Source organism: Manacus candei, unplaced genomic scaffold (genome assembly GCF_025592945.1).
Source record: "Manacus candei isolate 608988 ecotype Guabito, Panama unplaced genomic scaffold, ASM2559294v1 h1tg000072l, whole genome shotgun sequence".
Taxonomy (NCBI): Eukaryota; Metazoa; Chordata; class Aves; order Passeriformes; family Pipridae; genus Manacus; species Manacus candei.
The window spans coordinates 3492580-3507856 of NW_026138120.1; the positions used below are offsets into that span (position 1 = coordinate 3492580).

Below are 15277 nucleotides of genomic sequence, written 5' to 3' on the forward strand. Positions count from 1 at the left end.
TGCTTTGCAACATTTTCCAGTTAAATGTTTTGGATAGTAGTTGATCCTGGGATATATGTAGTGACTTCATCATACTTGGTAAATGGAGAAATACAACTTTTCCTTTTTTTTTCAGGCGATGGGTAAGGCTCCTGTTTGGACGTGAATTCCCACTTCAGGACCTTCTGGTTGTCTGGGATGCTCTATTTGCTGACAGTATCACCCTGAATTTAGTTGACTACATTTTTGTAGCCATGTTGTTATATATCAGAGATGCCTGTAAGTATCAACTATCTCACAATTTTTTAAAAAGAATGCAAACCTATTCTTTAAAAAAAGAGAACTTAAAAAAAATGCTAAATTTCATTGTGACTTTTTTAACACACTGAAAATCGTTCCAAATACTAGGAGAGGAGCTATTTATTATCAGACACGGCCTGCTGTATTTATGAAACAAATTGTGTCTTGGAGTTAAATGCAGGTTTGTTTTCTGAGTAGTTCTGTGTTTTTATATGGAGCTGCAGGTTTTATGTGCTGTTAAGTGATACAGGTATGTATAGAGCTCCACCTTGCGACCAAGCTGATGAATTGAATAAAGCCTCCCTGTGACCTTAGAAATATTTTTATGCTGTTCCCCTGTGAGAAAGGAGAAAATGCACAAGACAATGACTCATAATTTTCGAAGCTATATCTTGAAGGAAATGCAAAAATTAGTAACAATTACAGAGTATGTTTATTCTGTGCAAGAATGGCATCTTTAAGAAATTACAATTTCTTTTATTTCGATTTAGTACACCTGAAATATGTGTGCAGATGAATTCTTATAGTTTAGTGATGATCAATAAATATATTAACTTAGGACAAACAAGAAATTATTAGCTTATATAATTATGACTGGGAGAAGAAAGCTACATAATGATTAACTGAGGCATTTATTTCTGTCCCATTATATTCTGCAAAAAAATCTATGTGCAACTGACACAACAAAGTATACATTTTGCAATAAGATGCGTGGCTGTCATTAAGTATATGAATTCTATAGCATGCTATTCAGAGTTAAGTATATACCATCTGTAAGCTTTAGGTTATAACAGGGTCACATATTTGACACAATTTTGTATTCTAGGACACAGGAAGTTACCAACATCTGTGGTTCCTATTTTAGGGCCCAATCTTGAAAATATAACGTGGTACTTTAAATGTACATGTCGTTCCATTGCCTGCCTTCATGTGTTTTTTAATTACTTTTTAATAAACATGCAGCATATAGAGCTACCTTTCATTCCTCTAAAAGAAGTGGACATTTAATTCTGTTCAGAGGTTTCAAAATTAATACTGCTGTTTCAGGATGATCTGATTCCAGGTCATTATGTTTTGCAATCTAAGTCTTGCTTGTTTATGTGCAGTAAACTGAAGGAATCTTAAAATTTTTGGTAGAGGTGTGTAGTGAATAGGCATGTAAGAATGTGTCTTAACATCAGTATTTTATTTTGCGTCATTATTTGTCTTTAAAAAAAAAAGCATGTTAGAACTGTGCTTGTAAGAACCCCCTCTGTTCTTGGGGAAGGAAAGTTCTGGGTTTGTTTTCTTTTGATTTGTGGTCCTCATGTACAAGTATCAGTATGAGTTAACTAAAATGTGAGCTAAAAATGTGCTCCAGGCATTTGTATGAAATCAGTCGCTCTTTTTTCTCTGAACTCCCTAGGCTTAGTAAATAGAGTTGTAAATAGCATTACAGTGGAGTACATTTGCCAAAATGAGAGGCAGAGTCATCTCATCAGGACAGCTAATACTTCATACACTGACTGTTTCTTCATGTTCTGTAGCTGGACCTAGGTAGTTACTCTAAACATAACAGAGTGGTGAAGAAAAATATTGAGTCATAAATACTGTAAAGTTGAATATATTTCCAAAGTCAAGCTCAAACTATAGCTATGTCTACAGATCTTGATTTGATAAAAGAAAGTTTTTCTCACATATCTGTAATAGGAAAGTTTTCCATTTTTCCTCGTTTTTCTATTGCTGATAATATTTGAGCTTTGAACAGAGTTCAGAGTTGTGTTGTAATAATTTTTAACACATTTTCAAATAAAATAAGTTTATAAGAGCTTCTCTTCATTTGATGAAAAGAAACATAAGCTGAAACTATCCAATGATGATAATCATCTTTAAATAAACCACCAGGAAATTTTTAGTTTAAAAACCTTGGAACAATAGGAACAATAATAGAGTTTCTAAGATATTATGTTATAAAAGTGTTAAAAATAATCAATTATAATAATACAGTACTAAAAGCATTTGAAAGTTTAGAAATTATGCAGATTCTTTTCTACCAACACATTCAGGGATGGGTGAGAAGTTGCTGTTTTGAGAATTGATGGATTTTTTTCTGTGCTCTGTTATGATGCTCTCAAAGACATGATTTTAAGAAAGCATTATTTCTGCTATATTTTTCATTTTTATTTTAGTTTTGGAATTCTCTGTTACTCAAACAATGTATTACTCAATTCTCCTTGAGAATTTAGAATATCAGATTATTGTTTATATATTTTAGAGATTAAAGATACATAATCATATACACAGCCATTCTCTAAACTGCTCTGTTCAGTTTTACATCGGTATCCAGGCAGAGCTTTGTCTGTAGAGTGATAATCCTCACAAGCCAAGTGTAGGGTTGTGTACAAGAGTATCTGTGAATTTTAAGAAATTATTTCCTGTGTTTCTTTGGAAAAATTAATGCAAAAAAAATACTTTTTTTAATCTGTCAAATGAGAAGCATGGATATTTAATTTTGTTTCACTGTTGTGGATATACATGCAGTTGTTGATGAAATCAGAATAGAAGGAAGGACGTAGTGCAAAAATAGATGTATTTTATATACTTCCATTCAAGAAGGGCAAGAATGAACAAACTGGAAAACCTGTCTATATTTTGCGTAGTAAACTAATTGCACCAGGAGCTAATTTTGACTGATCAGTGTTAGAATAAGTATATTTTTATCATGTTTCCACTTGAAGACTAGGTATGGCCATTTTTAGAAAATAGTTTTTATGTCTAAAAGCACTATGAATATTTTGAGGGAAATAAGAAGCCACAATCACTTCTTAGAAGAACTGATTAGTTATTTTTGTTATAGTGTAAGATGTTCATATTATCTATGTTTAACTCAGTTTAGGGACTACTAAAGAGAACGTGGCCATGCATAAAGAAGCAGGGGGAAGTAGATCCAGCCTTCCAGTCTTAGGAAGTCATCTGGATACAGGATAAGTGACACCAAACATTAAACTCCTTTGAAATTGCATGTGTTAGAAAATTAGGACTTTGTTGAGGACCGTACAGTGAGTTTTCAGGTTTCCCACCACTAGTATTGCTGCTTGTATCCAGGAATGGTTATTGGACCAACAGAGAAATGTGAGTCTTCTAAAGCAGAAGGGATAAAGCAATTTGATGTTCCTCTGGGCACTGAATAACAAATATTTATCAAAGGACAGTAAGATTGTTTTCTCTATATAAAGGAGTTTTTCTACTCCTTTCCCTAAAAATACCAGTAGCATTCTTCTTTGGAGAAGAAAGAACTTGTGGTTTGCAATAGAAAGTGGATCCAGATGTGACTCTGTCACTAAGCCAGTGAGTGAAGGAAAAGGACAGGTAAAGCTTTTTACAAGGCTGCGGGACACAATGTAAGATACTTCACCATTGAACGTCAGCAGTATTCAGCTATTGCTGAGACTGGATAAATTTGTATTGCACAGAGTCTCCTTTCAGAAACTTCATCCTACAGATGATTCTTAGAAATCCTTTTAACTCCGATAGGCATATTCAGTTTTACTAGTATTTTCTCTGTATTTTTTAAGAAAACTCCCACTCTGTTGTATAATATTATACATTTTGTCCTGATGAGACAATAATCATAGAATGGTTTGGGTTGAAAGGGATCTTCAGGGATTATCTAGTCCAATCCCCTGGCATGGGCAGAGGCACCTTCCACTAGACCAGATTGCTCAAAGCCCCATCCAACTTGACCTGGAACACTTCCAGGGATGAGACATCCACAGCTTCTTTGGGCAACCTGTTTCAGTGCCTCACCACCTTCACAGTAAAGAATTTCTTCCTTATGTCCAGTCTAAATCTCTTTCAGTTTAAAACTGTTGGCCCTTGTCATGTCACTACAGGCCCTGGTAAAGACTCTCTCTGTGTTTCTTATAGCCCTCTTAATATACTGAAAGACCACAATAAGGTCTCCCTGGAGCCTTCTCTACTCCAGGCTGAACAGCCCCAAATCTCTCACTCTGTCTGCATTGTAGAGGTGTTCCAGCTGTTTGATCACCTTCGTGGCCCTCCTCTGGGCTTGCTCCAGCCAGACTACGTCCTTCTTGTGTTGCAGGCCCCAGACCTAGATGCAATACTCCAGGTGGGGTCTCACAAGAGCAGAGTAAAAGGGGAGAATCACCTCCCTTGACCTGCTGGCCTCTGTGCTTTTGTTGCAGCCCAGGATAGTGTTGGTTTTCTGGGCTGTGAGCGCACTTGCCAGGTCATGGGCAGCATACGGATCACTCTGAAACAAGAGGTGTTTCAGCAAAACAGCATTCCCTGCAAATAGAGCATTGGTAACAGTGTTCTCTTCTGTAAAGATTTCTACATGAAAAGGGAGCAGCTGAATATGTGGGGAAAACCCTGAAGATAAAAAAAAATATGTATATAAAAGTTATCCAGTCTTCCTCTCTGTAGTGCTGGAGTTTTGTAACTTTCTTTGAATAGCAAGGGTTTTTTGTCAGGAGTCAAGTCTGCACCATTAAAATAAATTAGTTTTTTTAATATTTATTTTTCTCTATACCTGAAAACAGCAAAGAACTCTTCCAGGAAAAATAAAGAATGGATATTTTTAATCCATTTTACATTGCTGAATAGAACACATACCGATCTGTTCAAAAGAGAAACACGTTGGTCTTACTGCCTACTGTTTATAAAACTATTTAGCATTTAATATCAATATTCACTGTTTTTATTTGCTTTGGTAAAAAGGCATCATGATCGTAACTGCAGTTCAGCATCTTAAATTTGATTTACATATGAGAGTTTGATTGGGTATGTACTATGTGGTGCTCGTATTATACTCTGAAAGAACTCTGACGGAGCCCATTGTATTGTGTTCATTATGCCAGCTTTGTGACTTCAAGAAGAAAAAGCAGGTACCTGAATATGAACAAGAAAAACAAAGGGTAGGAAAAAGAACAGGCAGAACAGATAAAGAATGAGTAGGATAAGTGAGTGCTTTACAAATGAAAGCAGATGTATGAAATTACAAGCTGTCGGATCAGCAACGGAAATGAAGATGATAAAGTGGTTCCTTACACAGATTATAATTATTCATTTTGCCCAGTCCTGCATCTTTTCCCCATAATCCTCTTGTTGAAGGAGGTAAGGTGCAGGAGGATATGAGGCTTATTCACATGAAAGAAAAAAGTAAAACATTTAAATTTCTCTGTCTGCAAAATGGTCCTTTATTTTGCCTTTTATTGATTCAAAATAATTTTGTGTTTACAATGACCCTGATTAATTAAAAGTATTTGTACTATAACTAAAGTTCTCAGGATAGTAAAGTTTGTTAGAAATTTATTTACAATTACTGTTGTTGAAGGCTGTGTTCATGTTGCAGTGGAAGCGTCATTAACAGGCATTGCTTTGACAGCTGTGGCAGATGGATTGCCTGGATTTAGATGGTGGAAAAGAAATGAAGTAGTTTACATAGACCTGCTTGAAAAGATGTCTTTAATAATTGCACTCATAATTAGATTGATTTGGGGAAAAAAAAAAAAAAGAAGATGACAACAACAAGCAAAGAACCATAGAGTATACTTACATAGATTCAGATAAAATCAAGCAGAATTAGAACAAAATGATAAACTTTCTGAATAAGTGAAAAAACTCTGAAAAAGTTGATGGTATAATATATTTTTAATTATTTATGACATTACAATCTAGTCTTTTTCCTTTTTCCTGAACATTTTGTGAAGTTTCTGATTTACGAGAAAACAAGGAGTTGTTGACATAATTTTACGTGTGTATCAGAGCGTGTGTGTGTGTGCACGTGTATGTGTATATGTATATAAGAACAACATAAAACATAGATATTTCAGCAAAGACTTGTCAGAGTGGGGCAAAGTTATCATAAAGCCATAACCACTAATTATCAAATTTAAATTTAGATGTCTGTAGACATCTGATGTCTGAAAAGTCAGTGTCCATTTCGGAGTGTAAGACTAGTTCTTCAGGTTCCACTCAATGTATTGCCCTGACCTCCACTGACTCAGGCAGGCTTTAGGTGCACATTTAGGTGCTTTAGGCATCTAAATCTGGAGCTAACATAAATGTTTATGACAAAGTGGTAGGTTTAGCATTTTTCATAATTATATTGGACCAAGTGTAGTCATGAAGCTTGATTATATATCTTCTTTTACTCTCAGCCCTGCTTGAGTTCTGGGAGACCATGTGGGAAAAGACAGCTGAATCTCAACTGTAATGAGTTTACTGGAAAAGGTAATACTGGAATATCAAAATAAGATAGTAATATTTTTTCTCCCTCTTCTTTTTTTTTTTCATTTTCATTGTAGTGATTTCAAGTAATTATCAGACCTGTTTGGGACTTCTGATGCATTATCCACCCATTGGAGATGTTCACTCCCTTATCCTAAGAGCACTTTTTCTCCGAGATCCAAAGGTGAGATTGCTTGCTCTGTAAATACAGGGAATAAATCATTGTAATAAAATGCTCAAAATGCTATGAAGTTAATAACAATCTACATTTTGGGTACTAAATGATAGTTTCAAGTTTCTTCTTACATAACAAAAGAGCTGAAAGAAAGAGTTGGTAACAGTAGAAACAAGTTCCTTTATGCTTTAAAGGATACTTTAAAGGACACTTTGCTTAAGTTATACAGGAGTTATACTGCAGATATTCATGCTCTTTAAAATAACTTTGCTTGGTACTCAGCACAGACATATTTCATGATATAGTATACTTTTGAGGGAAACAGTAGTGTTACTATATAAAAACTAGTAAGCTGTATAGAAACCATCATGCAATTTCATCTGAAAGACCTTTTTCATGGGATTTCTGCAGATTAATTACTGTTAATCCTTAAAGCACTACTACACATAGTTATGTGATGGTTTTCAACTGAAAACGAGAGTCTGGTGTTACAGCCTGTAAAGATTCACATGAATAAAATGTATAAATTCATAAATTTTATGTCACCTATTACTAGCATACACTTTCTGATATACTCATCTATAAAAAAAAGCAAACCTCTTGCTGTTTTAGAATGGCATATGTATGTGTATGGGTATAATATACAGGAGACACCCACAGTATAGTGGATAAAGTGCTTGAGATGAAACTGTACACTGTAATCTTTGCATACTCAGATCTTTGGCAGATAGCAGAATTTGTGCTGCTGGTTTTGAACTGTCTTTGTACACGTCCCATTAGTAGGTTGCCAGTGTAAAGTCTGATTTCCCTCATCTTCTTGATGCACAACATCTTTGAAAGCAAAAAATTCATCACTTCTGCACTCTGACTGCCTTCTGCAAAATTTCATTCAGTACCAATGTTTACACTCTTATGGATTAAGAAAAAAATTGTCTCTTTGTTTTTTCTGTATCAGTTTTTTGCAGAAGTCTGCATCCTTACAGCTGCTTTCTTCATTCCTCTCAGGCACAAAGATTTCTTTCATGATGAGAAGTAAAGTGTATCATGTTTTCAGTATGTAAGAAAGTTTCTAACGTTAGATCTTAGGAATCTTTGTTAAGATTTTGGCAGCAGTCTATGAAATCAGACTGCCCAGCATTTATTTATGTACTTTCTTAGCAAAATAAGATAGAAATATTTTTTAGAAGAAAGATACAGCAGGAGGAAAATTTTGCTAAGATGTCAAACTGAATTCAATATGTAATCTGCCATTTATTGAACAAGATATGTTAAAAGATAATTACTAATTGTTCAGCTGTCCTCCAAAAAGTACTAGGCAGTATAGAAGATATCAGCTGAAGGGGGCAAAAATAAACCACCCACTTCCCACAAAAGAGGCTTGATCACTATTCCACTCCTTATGCTCTTGTCTCCAACAGAATGAAGTTGTCAGGCTCATAAGGCCTGGTGTTCTATTAATTAACATTCTCAGGTATGCCTTGAACACCTTTCAGAAAAATACTGGATGTAGTTCCTACTGTGTTTTCATGTAGTTCTCCCTTCACTCAGGTGACTGAGAACTTAAGGTTCTTCGATACAAAGAATGGTTGTTGCTTTGTCAGTTTAAATACGATAAATTGCAGTTGTTCCTCATTTCTGAGCTATATGTATCTGCTTGGGAAATACTGTGAAGGTTAGGAAGCTGTGATTTCTAGAGAATGAAGAGACTAAGGAACTTCAACCACCTTCCATTTTACGTTGGATCTTTGGGTTGAGACTCCGTAAAAAGATCAGGACTTCTTACAGTGAGGAAGTAAAAATGTTCTAAAGGATCATTCTAAAATAACTGCTGGTCTGAGAAAGAAATATGTTTTGTTTGTTCAATTCATTTTTTATGTTTTTTCAATCCATTTTTTTCCATATTTCTGTAATAGAAATCTGGGTATTCTATAAGACCTACGCATAAAAATTTTCCAAGCGTGTCAAAATTTTTCATTCCATGGAAGGAAAGGGGAGACTTAACAAGGCATCATGGGTGCTGTAGGAGTCTAAGTTGGTGCTCAGATTATATACCAATATAAGTGAGAAAATTGTAATACCTTTTTTTTTGCTATCTGCATGAAAATAATTCAGTTTACCCTTATTCCAGGTAAAAGGAGATTGGAAGAAATGACAAGGAGATTTCAGTTAGTAGTGTAACTTGTAAGTGGTGATTAGCAAATTCAGTGCCTAATGATTTTTCTTCCTTCTTTGATGTTTTCCTGTGCATTTCTCCATCACTAGCTTCTGATTTCTAATAGGAAATTACATTTGGTTCAGTGCAATTTTATCTCTCCTTATCCAGGGCTGAATTGTTGTGAATTGTGTGGCATTTCTTCCAAGATTTCACTTGGGTTTTAATATGTGAAAGCAGGGAACTCTTCTCTGGGAGACTGTTGCATGGTCCAATGGCTTATTTCATTATTTGTTGAACATACTGAGAATGTTTAGTGTTGTTCCAAACACCTGAGAGAGGCTTGGTCTCTGCTCCTCAGAGCTTTAAATCTCAGCTGGACAAGAAATGCAGTTTAGAAGTCATGGCCAGGAACAAACAGGAATCTGCTTCTTGCAGATTTGCTAATATATATTGTCTTTCACATTATTTTTGCAGCTAGGTAAATGCCAAAAAGTCTTACCCAGGGAATGTTGTGGGGTATTTGGAATAAGAAAGATTGGTAGTATGTACATAAAACTGAAAGGTTCTTAAGGAACAATCTTGTCATAAATGATGAAGTAGATAGATGGACCTGACACGGCCTTTCCATCTGTAACTTCCAATTTTGGAGATAATCTGGGTTTGCACATCTAATAACATCTATTATTTCTTTAGTTTCCTTGATCTGACATAACAGGTACCTCCTTCTTCCTTATTTGTGTTGTAGTCTATCAGGAGAGCTAAACTTTGGTTTCATGAACCTGTCACATTTTGTTTGCTTCTTTTCACTGCAGTCATCACCAGGAGAGCAACCTAAATGTCAGCAGAAAGCTATACTTAAAAGATAGGTGGCATTTTTTTCTTACAGATGGACAAGTACAATTTCTTGACCTTTTATGGAATCAAACCTTACCAGAAACCTTAACATTATCCAGTATTAAAAATAATATGAAAAGTGATTAGTGCTTGCCGCTAACTACGAAACCCTAATGCTTGCAAGCAGCTCTCCTTTTCACTTTGTGAACCCCAGTTGGCAGCTGAGAGGGCATTTTAGATACCACATCCCTGATATTTTTCAGTGCCACTGAAGAGAAATAACACACAACTGTAATAGCTGAAAACAAGTTAATGCACCTGCCTCTGAGGGGGGGCCTGAGAGATACTAATTTTACAGGCATGAGTATGGATCAATGCAGAATAATTGAATTTCAGCCTTCTCTGCATTTGGCTAGCTCCATTTCTTTAGGAAAATGTGCAATGAAAAGCTCAAATCAGTGTTGTTGTCTTTGCATAGGGTGATAAGTTAACCTGCTTAGCAGAGTATTTGTTTCACATTTCTAATCTTTGAACAGATAATTGCCTCAATTATTTATATTAAAGTAACTTCTATGCACTTACAGTCCTTCTGAATATAAAAGTAGAGCTTCTTATGGAAGAATGGGCTATTAAAAGTATGTATATGTGAAATGAAAAAGTAAGGGAAGGTTCTTTTATGTATATCCAAAAGCATTTACTGAAGGTGTGTGTCTGCATATTTAATACACCATGAGTGGCTCATTTTCTTCATTTTTTTTCCTTATCAAAACCACTGAGCACTGTTAATTTTCAAAGCAAAGGCTGTAAAATTAAGAAGTAGAGATACGGAGATAGGGCAGTGGAAAAATATAAAGTGATTAAAAAACATAGTTCTAACTAGAGTTGTTCAAATAAAAAAAAAATTAAAAAAACCAATTAGAAACAAAAGTCATAGAAAATGTGAACATATTGTGTTCCTTAAATAGCCAGATGTTCTTTCCTTCCTGAAGGCAGCCAGGGCTAGGAATAAAAGGTTTAAAACTATTGTTTTAAGTTAACTGTGAATTTTGAAAATCTGTTTTCACCCTTTAGCAAATAAAATTCTAATACAGCGACATAAGCAAAGTAATTTTCATCTTTGGGTGTTCGTATTTGTATGTTTTGCTATGTTGAAGTGTTAACCTTATCAGAATGACTTATTAGAAAACTAAAGCACTACATAGAATATTACAGTTTTGCATCGCATACTAAGAACCTGACAACTGTGCTTTGTCTCAAAGTTTATTGTATTTATTCTTAGTATTCTTGTAAAATAAGTTCACTTTCAGATGTTTTAGCATGGTGAGTTACCCTATTCATTGAACAAACTAGTTAAGAGCTTAATTCAGTGGAGATACCTTTTATCATAAGCCAGCAATTTAAAAGAAAAAAAAAAAGAAAAAAATGAATGTGCTTGGTTGATGGAAATTAATTTGTTGCTTATGCTAATAATACTCTAGTTACTGCTGCTGATATTTTCTCAACATAGTATTTTAAGCTATTTGCTGACACTGAAGGTGGCTATATGATAATATAAAATTCTAGCGAAATCCACGGAGAAGCATACATGACATTTCAAAGAAGTCATATTAGTTCGTTGTGACTGAAATTACCGGTACTGCCAGAAAACTTAAGCAATAAAATATGGTCATGATCACTCATATAACGATTAGTTGAAAAAATCTGCATTCTAGCTTTTAACACTACTCACTATCTGAGCAATGTGACAAGGAGAAAACACATTGCTGAAATTTTGAACTGAACTCTTTGTACATTTATTTTCAGCTGAATTTTCTTCTTAAGTAGCTGCCACCATCTCAGAGTTTTCTCCAAGCTGGTTTCATGTGCCTGAAAGGCTGTTGAGTTTCACTTTCTTCTTCTTCAGATAAATTCTTTTCTATACACTCATTAACTGAGGTGCTGCTGCAGAGCTGCAACTGTCCTTTGAACGCTGCCGTTATGTCAGTATTGTTGTTTTGCCGTTTGTGGCAGGAGAAAAGCAGGTTTGGGGTTGTTTTGTTTGTTTGTTAGCATTGTGTGTGCAATCTGGCATTAATTGCCTCTCTTTAATGACCAGATTGCAGCCAATCAGAAGTCGGGATCTGGCGCTGTTTGGGCACTAGCAGCTCATTAATTTGTGCCTCCACACAGAGGTACCGCTGGGGTGCAGGTCCATGTCAGTGCAGGGGTACCAGCAAGGGGGAGGGGGACTCTGAACAAACATTTGCTTTTTGCTTTTTAGTTTTGATCATGAAGAATGTGACTGATATTTCAGAAGCAATAATACATTGGAGGGGTTAGATGCATGAAAAGTAAGTTATCAGGAAGCTGGGAATAACGAATATCCCGATGCAGTATTGAGGTGGCAGTACAAGTAACGTCACCTATACAAAGTTGCCTTGACATGGGATATGACTGATAAAAGAAACAAGCTTTTCCAGAAAAGCTAGCTACATATCTCTTTATCTGGGAGACGAGGACTTAGGAGAAAGAAAAAATAAATGCATTTACTTTCAGTGATTCACAGAAAACTTCTATTTGCCTTAATTTCTGTAAGTTTAAGATCTTGTATGTTTAATGCACGGTAGATAGATTTTTATGAAAAAAATGTGTCGCCATCTTCAACTCAACCTCTGGTTTTATAACCACATTCAGTTCCTGCAGGGAACTCAAGCATTTTGATGGCCTAGCATTCCCATTTGCAAATACGATAAGGTTAGCTATATCTAAACACCTCACTTTAAATAAATCAACATACAGTTGATTTATTGATACAGGTTTTTTTGTAACTGCATGCTAAACTTTTTATTGTGGGCCTATATGACTTAGAATTGCATATATTTTACATGTAAAAGCCATGATACTAACTTGTTCTTTGTTCATGTTCTTAAAATCAGAAACTTGCATTTTCCAAGAAGATAGTCTATGCTTTGTTTTAAGAATTATTGATTTAAATATTCAGTTATTGTTTGTCATTAATAGAATAAGGTATGACAGGCGGCTAAGAGTTTAATGATAAATTACTTAGAATAACCATGTTGCCATAGTACCACATAAAAATAGTAAGTGTACCATGAATTAAAAATCCGCTTCATTTTTGTAAATTTGTTTCAAAACCTTCATTCCCAGTGCACCTGTGCATTTTAAAATATAAAAAGGCTATGTGGTCAATACTCGTAGTACAATAACTTTCTCAGCTCTCTCAAAGTTCATTGCAATCTCCACTAATATATTAACCATTTAATCAACCCACCATAAAATAGACAACTTCAATGTATCCTGTATGTCACAAGCAATATTTTCAGGAAAAAAACTTGGAAAGTGGTTGATTAGTCATCTAGTCAAGACTTTTCAAATGAGATAGCTTTCTAAGTCCTTCTCATTCCTCACTACCATACGTAACACAGTAGTCATCACTCAAGGAAGAAACTTGATCTCTTAGATTGCCAGTGGTGATGCAGTTCCCAAGTGTTGCTCTCTCCTTAGTATTGCATGCACAGGCCAACTTTGTGGTTAAGAACTCACAAATATTGTTAAATTAATAGGAACATGGTGGGAAATAATACAGACTAAAGCCAAGTTTTCAGAACAGTGACACCTCTCATAGTTAAGAGAAAGCTGTGCCACAGGTAAGATGCAAAGGACTTGTCCCAGCTCTGTGTGGGGCCGAGCAAGATGGTGCTGTAGTCCACTGCTGGCAGTGAGAGCAGACCCCAGCAAGGTGACTTTGTTGTTCTCCTTGCCTCTCTTGGGTGGCCCAACAGGAAGGAGAGCCATCAGCCTTGAGGGCAGGGAGGAGTGGGTGCTGTGGCTGGGGATTTCTGGGCGGGTGCAGAGGTGCAGAGTCTTCCAGAGGTGATGGCTAAAGGTGAGTTAGGCACCATTGTTCCTACTTTTAACTAACATTCAATAACAAGTAACATATGCATTTTTCAATAAATAGGCAAGGCAACTACTTGGTAATCAGTCATTGGGCCAATTGCAAACACAAATAAAAAAACAGTGTTTGCAATTTTAATAATTTGATGATTTCCTAATTATACTTTTTATCAAGGTGTCTTTTTGTATTAATCAGAAGGCATGAGATGTGGCAACATCACGTTCAGGCCAGAGGGGCAATGGGGGAAAACTCGGAAGTAGTGAGGGAATCCTGTGCTAGTCAGCACTCCCGATAATATTCACTGGGAATTCATAAGCTCGGTCATGATAAGGGCAAGTACTTTAGAGAGGCAAGATGGAAGAGGAAGTTCTCTTTGGAAGCCAGAACTTTTAAACTGTTCCTTCTGTTTGAGCAAGTTGATATCCTCAGAGCAAAGTAAAAGCAATCCTGATTGTACTTGATGCTAACGCAAGAAGTTGAAGCACTTTAAGCTCTTAATTACTTTAGCTACCAATAAAACTGATTGCTTTTGAATTTCTCGGAGCTGTTTCTTTCAAATTATTCTTTTACTTCTGTTTAAAAAGTCATCTAAAGCTCCTGACCCTCTCCTTAAGAGTAATAATGTTACTTATAAAATTACACTAATAAAATGTATTTAACAGTATTACAGTGAGTTGATTATGGTTCTTATGTGCAACCTGACAATTCAATTAATCACTTCTCGTTTGCAAGGTAGCTTATCAAAAAGAAGCACTTAGAGTACTCTAATTCTACCTAATCAGAAGTTCTCCATATCATAATTTATTTGACTAAAATTTTCAAAATACAAACTGTGTTATATAAAAATAGATTCATAACTTTTCGATAATGTATGAAAGATTAGCTACTGAATCATATCCGATCTGTTATGATGGAATTTGAGTTCAGTCTCTTCTGATATGTGTAGATATACTGCTTGTATACCTACATATTTTATAATAAATATTAATGTATTAATTGTAATCAAAGCTATTGAGTACATTTGTATTGGGAAGCGCTTCTCTGAAAGAGCAAAATACTTACCAAGATAGAACTGGGAATTGTACATTCTATCCTTTGCTGTAACTTTTTATGGAAAATTAGGTTTGGAGATGTTATGTCTTTGTCCTTTCTTTTTTTAAAGAGCAGTAGTAATCAAAATGGCTCTGCAGGATCATCACTGGAGTGCTAAGGAGTTGCTTGTCCCGCAGCATCAAGACCTTAGCTTCTCTCTGTGTTTCAGAGGAAAAGACTTGGATGTCATATTCCTTTTGCTGTGGTGTGTGCATGGGGCTCTGTGAATGAGCTTTTTGCACTCCCCTGGGGACCTTTTTCAAGTGGTTTACGTAGCACATTACATGCAGAACATAAATTAATCTGTTTCTTTTCCACGTAGTAGAAATAACCAAATAGCACCTTAAAATGTTCTTGTTTTTCCCTGATATGTGAGATTTGTGTACAAGCATGTGTCTGGAGAAGACATAATGCTCTAAGTGTGGTTATAAGGGTTTTATAAGTATAAGCTTCAGATAACTGCATTACTCACAAAACCATCAGTGAGTTATGCAGGTTGTCCAAAACGAGTGCCAATAAAACCATAATGTGGGAGCTTTTCTGTACATAAAGATGTCATATTTTAAATCTCATAATTTGGAGCATTCCAGGGTTTAAAGCGAGGCTTGCT

The 15277-nt window shown here is 35.5% G+C and overlaps 1 protein-coding gene across 8 annotated transcripts in view; it reads left to right on the top strand.

Annotated features, from left to right (window-relative positions):
* Nucleotides 1-15277, top strand: part of TBC1D5 (TBC1 domain family member 5) — a 318415-nt gene that overhangs the window by 238849 nt on the left and 64289 nt on the right. For all 8 annotated transcript variants that reach the window (XM_051808278.1, XM_051808281.1, XM_051808276.1 and 5 more), the window contains 2 exons: nucleotides 116-258; nucleotides 6591-6697. In XM_051808278.1, coding sequence (XP_051664238.1) covers nucleotides 116-258; nucleotides 6591-6697 — 250 coding nt within the window. The remainder of the gene's footprint in view (nucleotides 1-115; nucleotides 259-6590; nucleotides 6698-15277) is intronic.